The sequence below is a fragment of the Aquarana catesbeiana genome, linkage group LG04 (genome assembly GCF_042186555.1).
Source record: "Aquarana catesbeiana isolate 2022-GZ linkage group LG04, ASM4218655v1, whole genome shotgun sequence".
Taxonomy (NCBI): Eukaryota; Metazoa; Chordata; class Amphibia; order Anura; family Ranidae; genus Aquarana; species Aquarana catesbeiana.
Genome location: NC_133327.1, coordinates 34,832,748 through 34,848,112, shown reverse-complemented (window position 1 = coordinate 34,848,112; position 15,365 = coordinate 34,832,748). Strand labels below are relative to the sequence as shown.

At 42.7% G+C, this 15,365-nt stretch overlaps 1 protein-coding gene across 1 annotated transcript in view; it reads right to left on the bottom strand.

Annotated features, from left to right (window-relative positions):
* The window catches only part of LOC141141358 (C-type lectin domain family 2 member B-like), a 53,081-nt gene extending 48,149 nt beyond the window's left edge, over positions 1–4,932 (bottom strand). The window contains exon 1 of the mRNA XM_073629023.1: positions 4,796–4,932. Coding sequence (XP_073485124.1) covers positions 4,796–4,891 — 96 coding nt within the window. The 5' untranslated portion in view covers positions 4,892–4,932. The remainder of the gene's footprint in view (positions 1–4,795) is intronic.
* Between the last annotated feature and the right edge of the window lie 10,433 nt (positions 4,933–15,365).

The following is a 15,365-nucleotide window of genomic DNA, read 5'->3' as shown; positions in this document are numbered from 1 at the left end:
ACATGGGCGGCACGACATGCAGGTCGCCTCACCGAGGCGTCCTGCACACGACTTCAGCGGCGACTTGCAAAATGACTTCTGTATAGAAGTCAATGCAAGTCGCCTGAAGTCGCCCCCAAAATACTAGAGGAACCTTTTTCTAAGTCGGAGCGACTTGTTTCGCTCCTATTAGAACGGTTCCGTAGTACAGAACGGGAGGCGACTTGTCAGGCGGCTAGGTCACCCGACAAATCGCCCCTGTGTGAACCGGCACTAAGGCTGAATACCTGGACCTTGTTACCTGCTGTGGATTATAACTCACATATTTTTTACTTTTTTTATCACATCTAAAGAAAACGCTGCTCATTTCATTTAATCTTTATATGGACACTAATGGTCATATGGACATTATTTATTCATTTATTGATTGATATGCACATGATTTATTTCAACTGTTGCTATTTTATTTATTTCACAATTCATTTATGTACACATCACCTGAAGGAGCTTAGGATGCTCAGGGTGCACTCCTGATTCGGGTGTGTCCCTGTTTTCTGTATGGCATTGGTTCACACTATTTCTAAGAAATATTTCATGTAGCGCAACTTTTCTTACATTGACATTCTCACACATTGCTTGTCACCGACGACTAAAGCCAAAGAAACAAGCTATAAGCTTGTTCCTTGTTGGTATCGATATGTCCAGCATCCCTGCAGCGTATATACCCAGATGCATCTGACATATGTTGGCGGTGTCATTCTGCTAAGGGTTCGTTGATACACATTTGGTGGGAATGCCCCCAGATTCATATTTTTTTGGAAAGGATCAGGCAGCTGCATACTACAGTTACAGGAGAGCTAGTCCCCAATACACCACAAATGACTCTGCTATCAATTCTCCCAGGCTATTATAAAAATAATAAAAAGGGTCTACTTAGACACTGGTTAACAGCAGCAAGATTGGTTATCCCACGACATTGACAATCAATACAATCGCCATCAATGAAGGAATGAATAATGGAAATGGATTACATTGAGAGGATGGAGACCCTCCTGGCACACAAACTGAATACATATGAAAAATGCCATCAGGTATGGCCCCCCTGGAGGACTTATAGGGAGTCATCAGGAAATTAGAATGATTTATGGGAATTTAATAAGACATAATCTTTCAAAACATGATCTTTATGTGTTTCCATCATTTTCCCCCCACGTTTTGTTTTGTAAGCTTGTATAATGTCTTTGTAAATTGAATGATGGTATGATTATGCCATTAATGTATGCACATTTGTCTATTTATATAATAATTTTCCAATAAAATTAAGATTGAAATAAGAATTAACCAAAAAAAAGGGCTTTTTTACAACTACTATTCCTTTATATTGGTTTTTCAAATGTACAAATGCAGCAATTTAGAAATTTGATGAAAGGTTTAGAACTGGGAAACACTTTTTGAAAGATAAAAAGTGCATTTTTATACACAACTATATAGATCTGACCAAAATGAGGGACAAATGGAGGGCAGAGGGACAAAGGGACATTGCTCCAAATCAGGGACTGTACTCACTATGAAGGCTTTACAATAAATACGCTTGATGTTATGAAGTTGCCGGATGCTTCTTTTTCTTGATGACCGTTTGTTTATTGGTGTGTGGGAGGATACCTCGGCTTGGACACCCTGACTGCAAACTTCCAAAGAAGTGGAACTTTTATATACTTTGGCCTCCCCTGGCTGTGGCCTGAACCTAAAAGGAGCCTACGGAGATTTGGTAGCAGTTCTAAAGTCTGGTGTTTTGGAGTCACCATGCTGGTTTATCCTATGGGTTTCAGGAAGGCGTGAATATACCAGTAAGAGGATCCTGGAGTGATATACTTGAAGGCTGGATATTCCCTTATAATTTGAGGCTGGATATTCACTGGTTTAAGGTGAGAGTTTTGAGAGCACATAACAGTTGTGTGAAGGCACAAAATGAATACAGATTAGAGACACCTCTAGCATTAAGAACCATTTGGATTAGATGTTTTTGGGACTTGATTTATTAAACCATTTTGCACACTTATATTAGATTATTGTTTGTGATCATTTATTACTGCGCAAGATCATTTGTTTATTATTATTTATTATCTGTGTATTGTGAACACAAATAGGTTTTGCAGCTAGTTTTGAGTTCGATTATCACAGTTTTGTTAATTCATTCACGTTTTTAGTATTAGTTCACTTGGTAGCTCGAAGGACCTTCACTTTTAGTTTTCCTCTTTATGGAGAGATGTGGGGTCAATAAGACCCCACATCTCTCCTCCAGGCTGGAAAGACCAAGATCAAAAAACTTTCCAGCCGAGTACATGGCAGTATTTACAACTGCCAGACCGGGCATGACATCGTGCCTGGACCTCCGAGAATCAGAGGTGATCGGGGACCATCTCTTCCCACGGAAATCTCTATGGTCAACTTCTGCCGCTGGTGGATTCCTTCTCTGGCTCACCGATCGCACAGGTGAGTTGGAAGAAGTACCGGAAGGCGGCAGATGTCCTCTCCCGTTGCCAGTAAGAACAATCAAGTGGCTATGGTTGTTCTTACGGTGAAGGGAATCACCGGCTGAAGAGAATGATACCAGGTTGATGCGTGTAGGTGCAGGCATCAGCCCGGTATAACCACTGAAACGGGAGGATGTCCATGTACGCCCTCCTGGCGGGAAGTGGCTGACTGGACAAAGGAAGCAAAAGGCTTCTAGGTAACAACTGTTAGGGGCAGTCTTTAGTGTTGACTCTTCAGCCAGTTAAACGTTGGGGCCCGGTAAACATTGGCATGCTTAAAGGCAGTCAACAAGGCCTGCAGGCAGCATTAGAGCTATAGAGTAGCTGGTTAGGTAGTACCTAATGGCTCAGTCTTTAGGGGTGGTAGCAAACAGTGGCTGCAACACAGCAGAAGGTGGCCCTCCAATCAGATGTCAGCTCATTCTGGATTGTCTGACAGTGGCAGATCTATATCCTGTCAGTGACTCTGCTCCTTACACCACAGGCCACGGCTTTCCACAGCAAAAAAAGGTGTCTCTCTCTCTCTCTCTCTCTCTCTCTCTCTCTCTCTCTCTCTCTCTCTCTCTCTCTTTCTTTCTTTCTTTCTCTCTCTCTTTCTTTCTCTCTTGTCCCTCGAAATCCGGGACAGCCAGGAGCTATGCCCCTCCTCACTGCACTCTGAGCCCCTGTACACTAATCCTTTCCTGAAGAATTTGCCTGGACAAAAACTTCTTGCTCTCTCCTCCTCTATAAACAGGGCTGTTTGAGAATTGCAATTCAGAGCTCATCTGTCCCCCATTTGCTTGTATTGCGTTGTGCCCCTTCAAGAAATGCAAGTTCCAGTGTCCTTTGCAGCTCTTGCTGAACCTGATCTGTTCTGCTAGTAGGAGAAGGGCGAAGCAGAAGTGAGCAGTCAACACACTGTCACTGCAGAAGGGGAGGGGGGAGTGAATGTCATGCTCCATATACAGCTGGCTGCATACTGGCAGGGTGGGGATGTGTATAGAGCCGGCAGAGTTACACAGACTTTTTTTTTTTTTTTTTTAATTAGCCAATATAGAAAACTATTCTGTTGCTAGGTATTTCAGCTTTTTTAGCTTTTCCATTAGCTTTTATTTCTTCTTTCATTATTCATTTATTATAATGTTTTTTTGTTAGGGTAAGGGGTTAGAGTTCAGTTTAGTTAGGGTTAGGAGTTGGGGTTATTTAATAATAATAATATTATTATTACTACTACTACTACTAATGATAGATTAATAAATAAATGTAAAATACACAAATAAAAAAATAATTCAATAAATTAATACTAAGTAACAATAAATAATTAATCTTCAGCTTTAACCCCTACCCCTTAAAAAAATAAAATAATAATTAACTAAACACCCTAACACAAAATAAATAAATAATTAGTATTAATATATTTTTTTTTTGTTCGGGTGTTTGTTATTTTATTAATAATACTACTAATAATAATAACAAAATATTTATTTTAACATTAGGGGTTAATATTTATTTATATGTAGTATTACATATTTATAATTGATTTTATTTATGATGATTTTTAGCTTTTTTTGTATTTTTTTTTACATTTATTTATTCATATTTTATTACTATTTTTTTTTTTTTTATATTTTTGTATTTGAGCAGAAAATCACGCAAAAATGCACGACAGAGTGCGCATAAAAACGCGCGAATGTCGCGTTTCCATCCATTTCTATTAGAATAAAAACGCCCCAAAAATGCTCAAATCTGTCCGATTCGAGCTACAAAAAAAAACTCCAGAACTTTTTTGAGCTTCAGGAGTTTGGCTTCAGGTGACTTGGAGTGGAGATGTGAACCATCTCAATAAAGAATAAATTGATTTTTTTTCCTCTCCAGCGTTTTGGAGCTTGAAGCTCCAAAACGCTGAGGTGTGAATGGAGCCTTAAGTTTTGTTGTGATCTTGAAGGCTATTCCAGAGGTTATCTGCTATTCCAGAGGTGGAGTCATTTAAGTATTCTAGTACTGGTGCCTGGTCAATCGTGTGATCGAATTTTAATCCCTGACAGTAAATTGATTGACTTTACAATTCTATATAAAAATCACTCCATGTATGGACACTGTTATCAGTAGATCTGGATCGTAAGTCTTCTTAAGTACAATCCTTCGCCGCCTTTTCAAAAATGTGCACAAAATATGACATTATAATACATTGGTCATTGTTCCTGTATAACATTGCCGTACTGTGTGACAGAGTTGATAAATGTCCCTCTGATATGTGGAGTCTGCGATCCCTCCATCCCCGTCCTCTCCCAGGTTCCTACCTGTCCCTGATCTGAGGTGTCCTCCAGCATCGTAACCCGGCTCTGTTGGTCATCCTCCAAAGAGACCTGCTCTCCCTTCTCCTCCACCAGCGTCATGCCTGCAACTGTGCTCTCCTGGCTTCCTACCTGTGTCTTTATACCTCCCTTCCCCCCCACCCCCACTTGGTAATGATGGGAATGGGGAGGAGCCCTGAGTTTTAACAGTTTGAGCAGTGGAGATAATCTCTTCCATAATGTAAAACGTATGCCGTGGTACCTTTAAAGCGGTAGTAAACCCATCTTGTGCTATTTCTGCCACATGAAGCTTTCCTAACTAGTGAAATTCTTGCTCTGTGTACAATGCTTCCTATGTATACAATAAATACACTGCGCTAAGGTGAAAGTATCAATCTGGAGATTATTAATGCATATGAGGTATAATGGAAATGCCTCATAAATGGCTTATCCAGCCACAGCAAAGGCACAAAATATGTATAAAACCAAGTGTTATTGAAAGTGCAATGTGTAGATAATATACTGGATGTATAACATCTGAATAAGAGTAGCGATTACTCAACTGGTGCCTATATATATATATATATATATATATATATATATATATAATGAAAAAATCATTTATATTGCATAACAATACCGTGTACAGAAATATATCACAGTTATAAGTGCAGAATCCAAAAATTGCCAAGTGCCACACAATAAGTGTAAATATCAAATCCTCAATAAATATAGTACGTGATTATTAAGTCCAATGTATGAAAAAATGTATATAAAGTCCATAAAACAGTTCCTAAAAAATCCAACATGCGTGCAATAATCTTGTGCTTGGTGCTCAAAATTCCATGCTCAAGTGCCATCCAGTGACCCCCCGGGACAGCCGCTCACCTCAGTGCGTGTGACTCAGCTGTGAGACTGAGTCTAATCACGCTTAGGAGCCATCCTAGGCTCAGTGATGGAGAACCCCCTCATGAAGACACGTGACCCTGTGTCGAACACGCGTAGGGGAGGGGCCAGGACGGAGCACAGAACTATCCACTCCATTGAGATGCGACGCAAAGATTATTCCTCCTAACAGGCAAACTTTAGAGACTGTTATTAGATTGGTGCACTTGCGCACCTTATAAATGTGAGTACCCTATTGTGGGGAGCTTTATTCTAATAAATATTTTATAAACTATATCACACTATCCAGTTTTTTTTTCCTTTATTTCTAACTGTGGAGTTACTGCTGAAAGCTGTGTATCTGGATTCCATCACTGAGCCGTGGAATGGCTCCTAAGCATGATTAGACTCAGTCTCACAGCTGAGTCACACGCACTGAGGTGAGCGGTTGTCCCGGGGGGTCACTGGATGGCACTTGAGCATGGAATTTTGAGCACCAAACACTAAGATTATTGCGCGCATGTTGGATTTTTTAGGAATTGTTTTATGGACTTTATATACATTTTTTCATACATTGGACTTAATAATCATGTACTATATTTATTGAGGATTTGATATTTACACTTATGCCCCGTACACATGGTCGGACATTGATCGGACATTCCGACAACAAAATCCTAGGATTGTTTCCGACGGACGTTGGCTCAAACTTGTTTTGCCTACACACGGTCGCACAAAGTTGTCGGAATTTCCAATCGCCAACCACGCGGTCACGTACACCACGTACGACGAGACTAGAAAAGGCCGGTTCAGAACCAAGCGCGGCACCCTTTGGGCTCCTTTTGCTAATCTCATGTTAGTAAAAGTTTGGTGAGAGACGATTCGCGCTTTTTCAGACTCGTGGCTTTCAGATCGTTTTCTGCCGTTCAGTTTGTGCTTGTGGGTTTGTATCTGCTCTTCAGTGCGTGCAAGCAAGTTCAGCGTGACTTTAAGGAGTCATTGTATTCTTGTTCGTTCGTTACTGGTTTTCAGGTCGCTCTTCACAGGCCTTGCTGTTCTTCAGTGCGTTCTGTTACTTCGTTCTGAGCAGCCGACCGTTTTCTAGCCATGTTTCGTATGCGTACTCCTCGTAGAGTTCGTGCTGTGCGGGGGCTTGGTGTTGGGGTCCTGACCTTGACACAAGTCCAGTCCATGAACAGGGTGGGGAGGAGTTCATGGACCAAGAATTGGTTGCTTCAGCGTGACCAGTTCTGTCATATGCCTTTGCTCCGTGATATCCGTGAGAATAATCCTGATGATTTCAGGAACTTTCTCAGGATGACGGACCCCGTGTTTCACCGTTTGTTGGCTTCGCTGACCCCCTATATCAGCAGGCAGGATACCTGCATGAGGCAAGCCATCACTCCGGAGCAGAGGTTGGTCACTACCTTGCGGTATTTGGCCACAGGGAGAAGCCTGCAGGACCTCAAGTTCTCGACAGGCATCTCCCCCCAGGCTCTGGGGATCATTATCCCAGAGACCTGTTCTGCCATCATACAGGTCCTGCAGAAGGAGTATAGATAGTACATAGTAGGTGAGGTTGAAAAAAGACACAAGTCCATCAAGTCCAACCTATGTGTGTGATTATGTGTCAGTATTACATTACATATCCCTGTATATTGCGGTCATTCAGGTGATTATCTAATAGTTTCTTGAAGCTAACAATGCTCCCCGCTGAGACCACCGCCTGTGGAAGGGAATTCCACATCCTTGCCGCTCTTACAGTAAAGAACCCTCTACGTAGTTTAAGGTTAAACCTCTTTTCTTCTAATTGTAATGAGTGGCCACGAGTCTTATTAAACTCTCTTCTGCGAAAAAGTTTTATCCCTATTGTGGGGTCACCAGTACAGTATTTGTAAATTGAAATCATATCCCCTCTCAAGCGTCTCTTCTCCAGAGAGAATAAGTTCAGTGCTCGCAACCTTTCCTCATAACTAAGATCCTCCAGACCCTTTATTAGCTTTGTTGCCCTTCTTTGTACTCGCTCCATTTCCAGTACGTCCCTCCTGAGGACTGGTGCCCAGAACTGGACAGCATACTCCAGGTGTGGGCGGACCAGAGTCTTGTAGAGCGGGAGAATTATCGTTTTATCTCTGCAGTTGATCCCCCTTTTAATGCATGCCAATATTCTGTTTGCTTTATTAGCAGCAGCTTGGCATTGCATGCCATTGCTGAGCCTATCATCCACTAGGACCCCCAGGTCCTTTTCCATCCTAGATTCCCCCAGAGGTTCTCCCCCCAGTGTATAGATTGCATTCATATTTTTGCCACCCAAATGCATTATTTTACATTTTTCTACATTGAACCTCATTTGCCATGTAGTCGCCCACCCCATTAATTTGTTCAGGTCTTTTTGCAAGAAGGTATATGAAGGTAAGATTTTTTTCCTTTTATATCACATTTTATTGTATTGAATGTTTGCTAATATATTGTATTTCTTTCCTCATTCCCTAATTACCATGATTGTAATATGCTGTGAATGTCCCCTTTGTTCTCATGCATGCTGGATTTTTATGTAATTATTATTTTATGTCCTTCATACATATTTGCCCTTCAATAACCTCTCCAGCATGGTGTCTCCTGCCCTATATTCACCTCATGTAGTCACTTAACAATGTATTTTATCAGCTATATAGTAGTGCTTTACCCCAAACACCCCCTAAAATATTTGTTAATGTTATTTTAGCTTTAAATTCAGGCAGAGTGCCAAAGGCTTTTTTTGTGGTGTCCCCAAATTTTTGGTAACCCTCCCTCCCCCCAACTGCTAAGTCAGCTGATCCCAATTCTCTATCCTCAATCATCTATCTGCTGACTTTGCCAAACCCATACACACTATACCCATCTCTTTTGTGCTCAGATTTATGGATGAATTCCCCAAAGCATGTAGTGCAAGGGCCTGCCTGTATACTTTCCAATGGAACTGTTTAAAGTTTTTGTATCCTATTATTATCTTGATAGGTAATAGTAGAATGTCCAAATGTCCTCAAATGTGTACAGTGTGTATTTATATCTTTGTATTCAGACACTTCTTACCTGTCCAGTGGTCTGCCAATAGTGTAACTAAGGAGGGGCTGTTCCAAGTAATACCCTGTATTTAGGCATTCATCTCTCAATGAAGTGAAGAGGGTTACCTGTCCAAGAGTTCCCCCCCCCCTATAATGTTAGAAATGGCCCATGAGAGGGGGGAGGGGGAATATGATATGGTGTACCTTATACTTTGTTGTTGTTAAATTCCCCTTAATAAATGCTATCTGGAGGTTGCCCCATAATGTTTGTGTATAATCTGCTTGCCATGTTTCTGTGAAAAAATAGTAATGTTTATTGTTTTTTCCTCAACAGTTTCCTTCCACGCCACAGGAATGGCAGACTGTGGCCTCCCACTTTGCCCAGCGGTGGGACTTTCCTAACTGCGGAGGGGCAATTGATGGGAAACACGTCCACATCGTCCCACCACCCAACTCGGGGTCGTACTATTATAATTACAAGGGGTTTAATAGTATTGTTGTTATAATAGTATATATGTTGGCGGTGGTGTCGGCTAATTACGAGTTCTTGTATGTGGACGTGGGGAAGAATGGCCGGATGTCCGATGGTGGAGTGATCGCCCAGACGGAGTTCTACAGGCGTCTCCAGAATGGCAGCTTGGACTTGCCACCTCCAGAGGACAATGTTGAAGGTCTCCCATTTGTGTTCGTTGCTGATGAAGCATTTGCGCTGGGGGACCACCTGATGCGGCCATTCCCGATGAGGACCCTCACCCCGGAACAGAGGGTTTTTAATTACCGGCTGGCCAGAGCCCGAAGAGTGGTGGAGAACACATTTGGAATCCTGGCCAGCCGGTTCCGATTATTTCTGACACCCATCCATATGGCGGAGTATAAACTGAACCATATAATACTTGCCTGCTGTGTTCTCCATAATTTTTTAAGAAAACATTCAGCCAACTATGCTGGCTCAGTTGGGCCTGAGGCCGGAATCCCAAATCCATCAACACTGACGGCGCTTGAAAGTGGCCGTCCTGGCTTGCCCTCCCTGAATGCCCGTGATGACCGGTTACGCTACCTGGAGTTCTTTGCGGGTAGGGGGGGCTATCAATATGCCAGACAATCTGTGACACCTTTTTCAAATAAAAAACAAACAAAAGAAATTCTTGGTGGACATTTACTGCTTGTGTTTGTTTTAGCTGACCCTGACAGAAATGTGTTGAGTGCAGAAAATGTCGTGATTGGGTAACCTTATAAAAAATAGTGTTGGCTGGTACTTCCTAAATGCCAAAACACATTTCACTACAAGTGCACTTGCAACTGCACTGAACCTGCACTTGTAGTGCAAAGTGTAATTGCCCTTAGGAAATAACCCCCATTTTTTCATAAAACAGCAATTACATCACCCCAAAAGTGTTGTAGTGTTGAGACAATAATCCACACATTCTTGAGTAAGGCACTTTTTTATACCTGCACAATCACATGTGCATTTACGAAAGGTTTTTAAAACAAACCAACATGTTTGTTGTATAACAATGTTTGCAGTAGCATTATCAAAAATCGAAATGTCCATTTCAGATAAAACAGGCATGTGTAAAACCAACAAGAAAGCCAAAAAACTTGAACTTACAAAGTTCACATATGGTAAAACCTGAAGGCTATATCAGACATGAGTATTTAGGAACTGTGTTTGATATAGCGTTCAGATGGGGGGAAATCACCCCTGGAAAAGCCAAATTTGGAAGATGCACACAAATTTACGAATGTCAACATGTGCTATCTGCCATCAGGGGGGATCAAGGGACATGTTTTGGGGGAGCAAGCCCTTCCTCAATGCGACTTTATAATTGAGGAAGGGGTTGCACCCCCAAAACGCGTCCATTGATCTCCCGTGATGGCAGATAGCACATGTTGGCACACTGTGTGCATCCTCCAAATTTGGCTTTTCTAAACATTGTAAAAATTTTAGTAGGATAAAACAGGTGATTTTGTGGGGTTTAAATTCGCCCCAAAACATCAATGATGTTATTATTTTTTTTAATAACATCACTGATTTGTTGCTGGATGTTTTGCAATTGGAGATTACACCCTATGATCTCCCCGATCAGTATCTGGGCACTTTCAGATGTAAAGCGTTCTGGATCACGATCACCTAAAAAGAGATAAAGAACAAAAAAAAAGGTCTCAAAAATCTGCCACCATCCATCTCTTTTACCTGAGTCTGTGGTCGCAGACACTCACCTGTTGTGGTGCCAATCTCCACCACATCTTCTTCTTCCTCCTGCTCAGCTTCTTGTGTTGGTATTTCCCCTTCTTCCAGAGGTGGGGGGTCTCTGGTCTCCTCGGATGAGGGGTGTCCTCCGAGTCTTTTCTCCCCTATGTAAAACAAAAATGGTATAATTAGCACACAGATATTTGATGGCAGAACTAGAACTAGGAAACATTGCTTGGAAGTGGGGTACAATTGTCTATTTTAGCCGAGTTCCAAGATGTATATTTTTTATTGCCCTTTGTCAAGCTGCAATACTTTACCTGTTTAGTACAAGCTTCACAGATGTAGCCCCCCCTATAGTATACACTGGAGCACCTGTGTGCCCCCCCTAATAAAAATGGTGTTCTTGTGTCCCACACTAGTGCTCCAGTGTCCAGATGTGAAAACAGCTGCTCAGTGTCCTCTCCTTACACACAATCTAGTTGGCATTTCATTCTAGTAACAAACCCATCTACACAAACAATCATTTGGCATCCAAGTAGGCCCCAAAAAATGTGTGAAAATGCAATGGTGTTCTAGAGGCCGAAAGAAAAATGTTTGATACGAACGAATAATGGGCCCATGAACATTAAAGTTGACCTTTTTAAACGTTACAATTACTAAAAGCATATGGAGCGCGTGCGTATTACGTACGATCTGTGAGCGGAGGAAGGAGCATTGGACGCGCCGATCGTAACAACGAAGGTAAGAGACAAACTTGTGCCTATACTGCTTCTAGATTGAGGCCTATATTGTTACAAGATTAGGAGAGTTTTGTCTGACATTAGGCTTTGTCTTGTGTTGTGTCTTGCAGTGAACATGGATATCTTAATGAGAGATACTGACTTCATGTCACTATTCATTGATATGCTAAGTGAGCTGCCCTGTCTGTGGGAGATTACCCACCCCCATTTCAAGAACCAAGCAAAGAGGAAGGCAGCACTGGAGCAATTGTGTGAAATTGTGAAGCAGGTGATCCCCACGGCAGACATCACTTATTTAAAGATTTTCATTGGTGGCCTGAGGAGCACATATCTGAGGGAGCGCAAGAAAGTCCTGGATTCACAGAGATCCGGAGCAGCAGATGACATCTATGTCCCCAGGATGTTGTACTACGACAGGCTGCACTTTCTGGCAGGCCAGAATGAACCCAGGCCATCCCTCTCCAGTCTTCCTTCCACGCTTCCTTCCCCCCCCGGCTGAGGCTTCTGACGCCCAACCTGGGCCTTCCAGGCCATATGTGGAGGAGCCCAGATTGAGCCAGGTATAGCATTCCTCTAAATATTTCTGCTTGTCCAATCAATGATGTTAACTAGATGTTAGTTGGGAGTACTAATTTAGGATTGTGATTGATGATGCAAAACATTACAACCATGTCCCTTTTTCATACACAGGGAAGTCTCAGCCAGGAGGTGGCCGGGCCGAGCCGGCTGGCTGATATCAAGGTCCCTCCACCACACCTGAAAACAGAAAGTGGCAGTAGGACAAGTACCCTAGAGGAGGCGGCTATCAGATTCTTTTGGAGGGCTACAGAGGTCCTGGGAGCACCACACACCATGCAGGAGAACATTGCTGCATTCATAGCATATAAAATGCAGAGGATGGAGGAGGGCCAAAAAGCCATGTGTGAGGCCCTCATATCAGAGGCTCTGGAGAAAGGTATGAGGGGCCAAATTACACCTCACACACAGCTTTGGGATGGTCCTCCTCCTCCTCCTGCAGGTCCTCCTCCTCCTCCTCCCTCTCCTCCAGTTCCTCCCAGTCCTCCTCCAGGTCCTCCCAGTCCTCCTCCTCCTCCTCCTCCAGGTCCTGCTCCTCCTCCTGCCACATCTCCAACTGCACAGCCACAGCCCGGAAGGAAGCGTGGAAGGAAGACCAGACAGTGATTGCCCTGGGTTCAGTCTGGTCGGCCAAAAGATGCAGCCTCTTGTGGTACCACAGCCTGGGGACACAGATGTCATTTGCTGCTATCCGGATCTCTGCGAATCCCGGACCAGACTGTCCTCCCTTAGATATGGACTCCTCAGGCTACCAATTTTGATGTTGAAGAATTTATGTCTGCCGTGGGGGTCCCAGGCTTCACTAATTTCTCATGTTGATCCAGTGTTGCCTTCCTCTTTGTTTGGTTCTGCTCCCTTAATAAAGGATTTTTGTTTTGAATTATACTCTCCTATGTGTTTTACTTCAAAAATGACAGCTTGTTTGTGAGGATTCAGGTACATTTCAAATATACAATGTGAAATGAACAAGGGACACCAACAACAAACAATCTCCTGGAGATTAAATAATAAAAGATATCAATGGTGTTGGGGTAACTTGACACACAAAATACACACAAAAATATTCTGGAGTAAAAATGAAAATAACATTGAACAAAGATCAGCCTTGGAAAAAATACAAACATTAAACAAAAAAAAAGGCTGAAAATCCAAAAAAAAAAAAAAAAAATATATAAAACTGTCAGATGTGACAACTAATAACAACATATTGAGGGAATCCCACTAAAAAAACACAAATAAAACTTTGTGAGAAGTGTGTGTGAATATGAGCAGCAAAACGACTTTATTCTTGTCACATTATAAAGAAGAAGAGAGTGCGCTGTATTAAACCATTTTTAACATTGCAGCGTGACAAAAGTGCTGTATCCATTACGAACGCTAAGTTTACCAGAACGAGCTGTCCCGTGTCGGAATTTCTTCTGAGCATGCGTGGCACTTTGTGCGTCGGAACAGGCCACACACGGTCGGAATTGACGCGATCGGATTTTGTTGTCGGAAAATTTTATCTCCTGCTGTCCAACTTTGTGTGTCGGAAAATCCGATGGAAAATGTCCGATGGCGCCCACACACGGTCGGAATTTCCGACAACACGTTCCGATCGGACATTGTCCATCGGAAAATCCGACCGTGTGTACGGGGCATTATTGTGTGGCACTTGGCACTTTTTGGATTTTGCACTTATAACTGTGATATATTTCTGTACACGGTATTGTTATGCAATATAAATTATTTTTTTCATTCAATATATATATAGGCGCCAGTTGAGTAATCGCTACTCTTATTCGGATGTTATACATCCAGTATATTATCTACACATTGCACTTTAAATAACACTTGGTTTTATACATATTTTGTGCCTTTGCTGTGGCTAGATAAGCCATTTATGAGGCATTTCCAGTATACCTCATATGCATTAATAATCTCCAGATTGATACTTTCACCTTAGCGCAGCGTATTTATTGTATACATTGGATTGCACGGCATATGAAACATGTTTTGCGCGGGAAGCTAGGTGATCTCCATATTTGAGGCAATATACCATCGTGGCTGGCAAAATCTTCTTTTTATTTACAATGCTTCCTACCTTCTTCCTTTCTTCTTCCTTTCTGTGCAGTCAGTCCTTTTCTGAGCAATGACGTAATTGGCACATGTGCACTTAGTCCCATTTTTCCGGCAGGCTCTTCATGCCGGTGTTCTATCGGATAGTGCCCGCTATCGAGAAGTGCCCGGGACGAACGGCGCTTGCGCAGCACAACAGCTGATTTTACGAAAATCAGTTGTGACGGCGCGACGGCGCCTGTGCAAAATAGCCGATGGTAAAATATTTGTGTCAGACTGTGCCCCGCACTGGCGAGGTGTGTTCATGTCGTTGAGGGGCGGATTTGTACATGATGGGGGGCGAATGATGAGCAGTGCTGCTAAACATATCTTTTTCTGCTATTCTTCCTGGACGCTTGCGGGGCGTTTAGCCAACTGAAGGGTGGGTTTTTCTATCAGAAAAAGATATGTTTAGCAGCACTGCCCATCATTTAATAATCTGCCCCTCACTGACATGAACACACCTCGCCAGCACGGGGCACAATTAGGCTATTGTGCGCAGGCGCCGTCACAACAGCTGATCATAAAATCAGCTGTTGTGCTGCTCCATATGCCCTCTCTGTGCCACGCATGCGCCGTTCCTCCCGGGCACTTTCTCAATAGTGGGCACTATCCTATAGAACACCTGAAAAATGGTGTTTACATGCCGGGGCTACGTCATTCCCTTTGCCTGTCAGGTCCGAGATCCCGCAAGACTAGTTTCCCATTCACAAACTGAGCCTTAACTCCATGTGACTCGCTACGTCACAGGGGTTGTGGAGGTGATGAGTGCAGCACAGGACTGAGCCCGAGAGAGCACGCCCGAGATTATGGAGAGGGAGCAAGGGTGGGAGTAAAAATCCTATTGAACGCAGAACACAGCAGTCAGTATGGCGGCGTCTGCAACCGAAAAAGAGCTTTACAAAAAAGAATGTGGTAGAAGTATCTGAGTTTACTACCGCGTTAGGTGTCCATTTATGAAGCAGTGAAAAAAATTCACTACTTCATTCTTCGACATTCTCAGTGGAGATCGTTCCCCTCCGTGTGCCAGTTTATGAAAC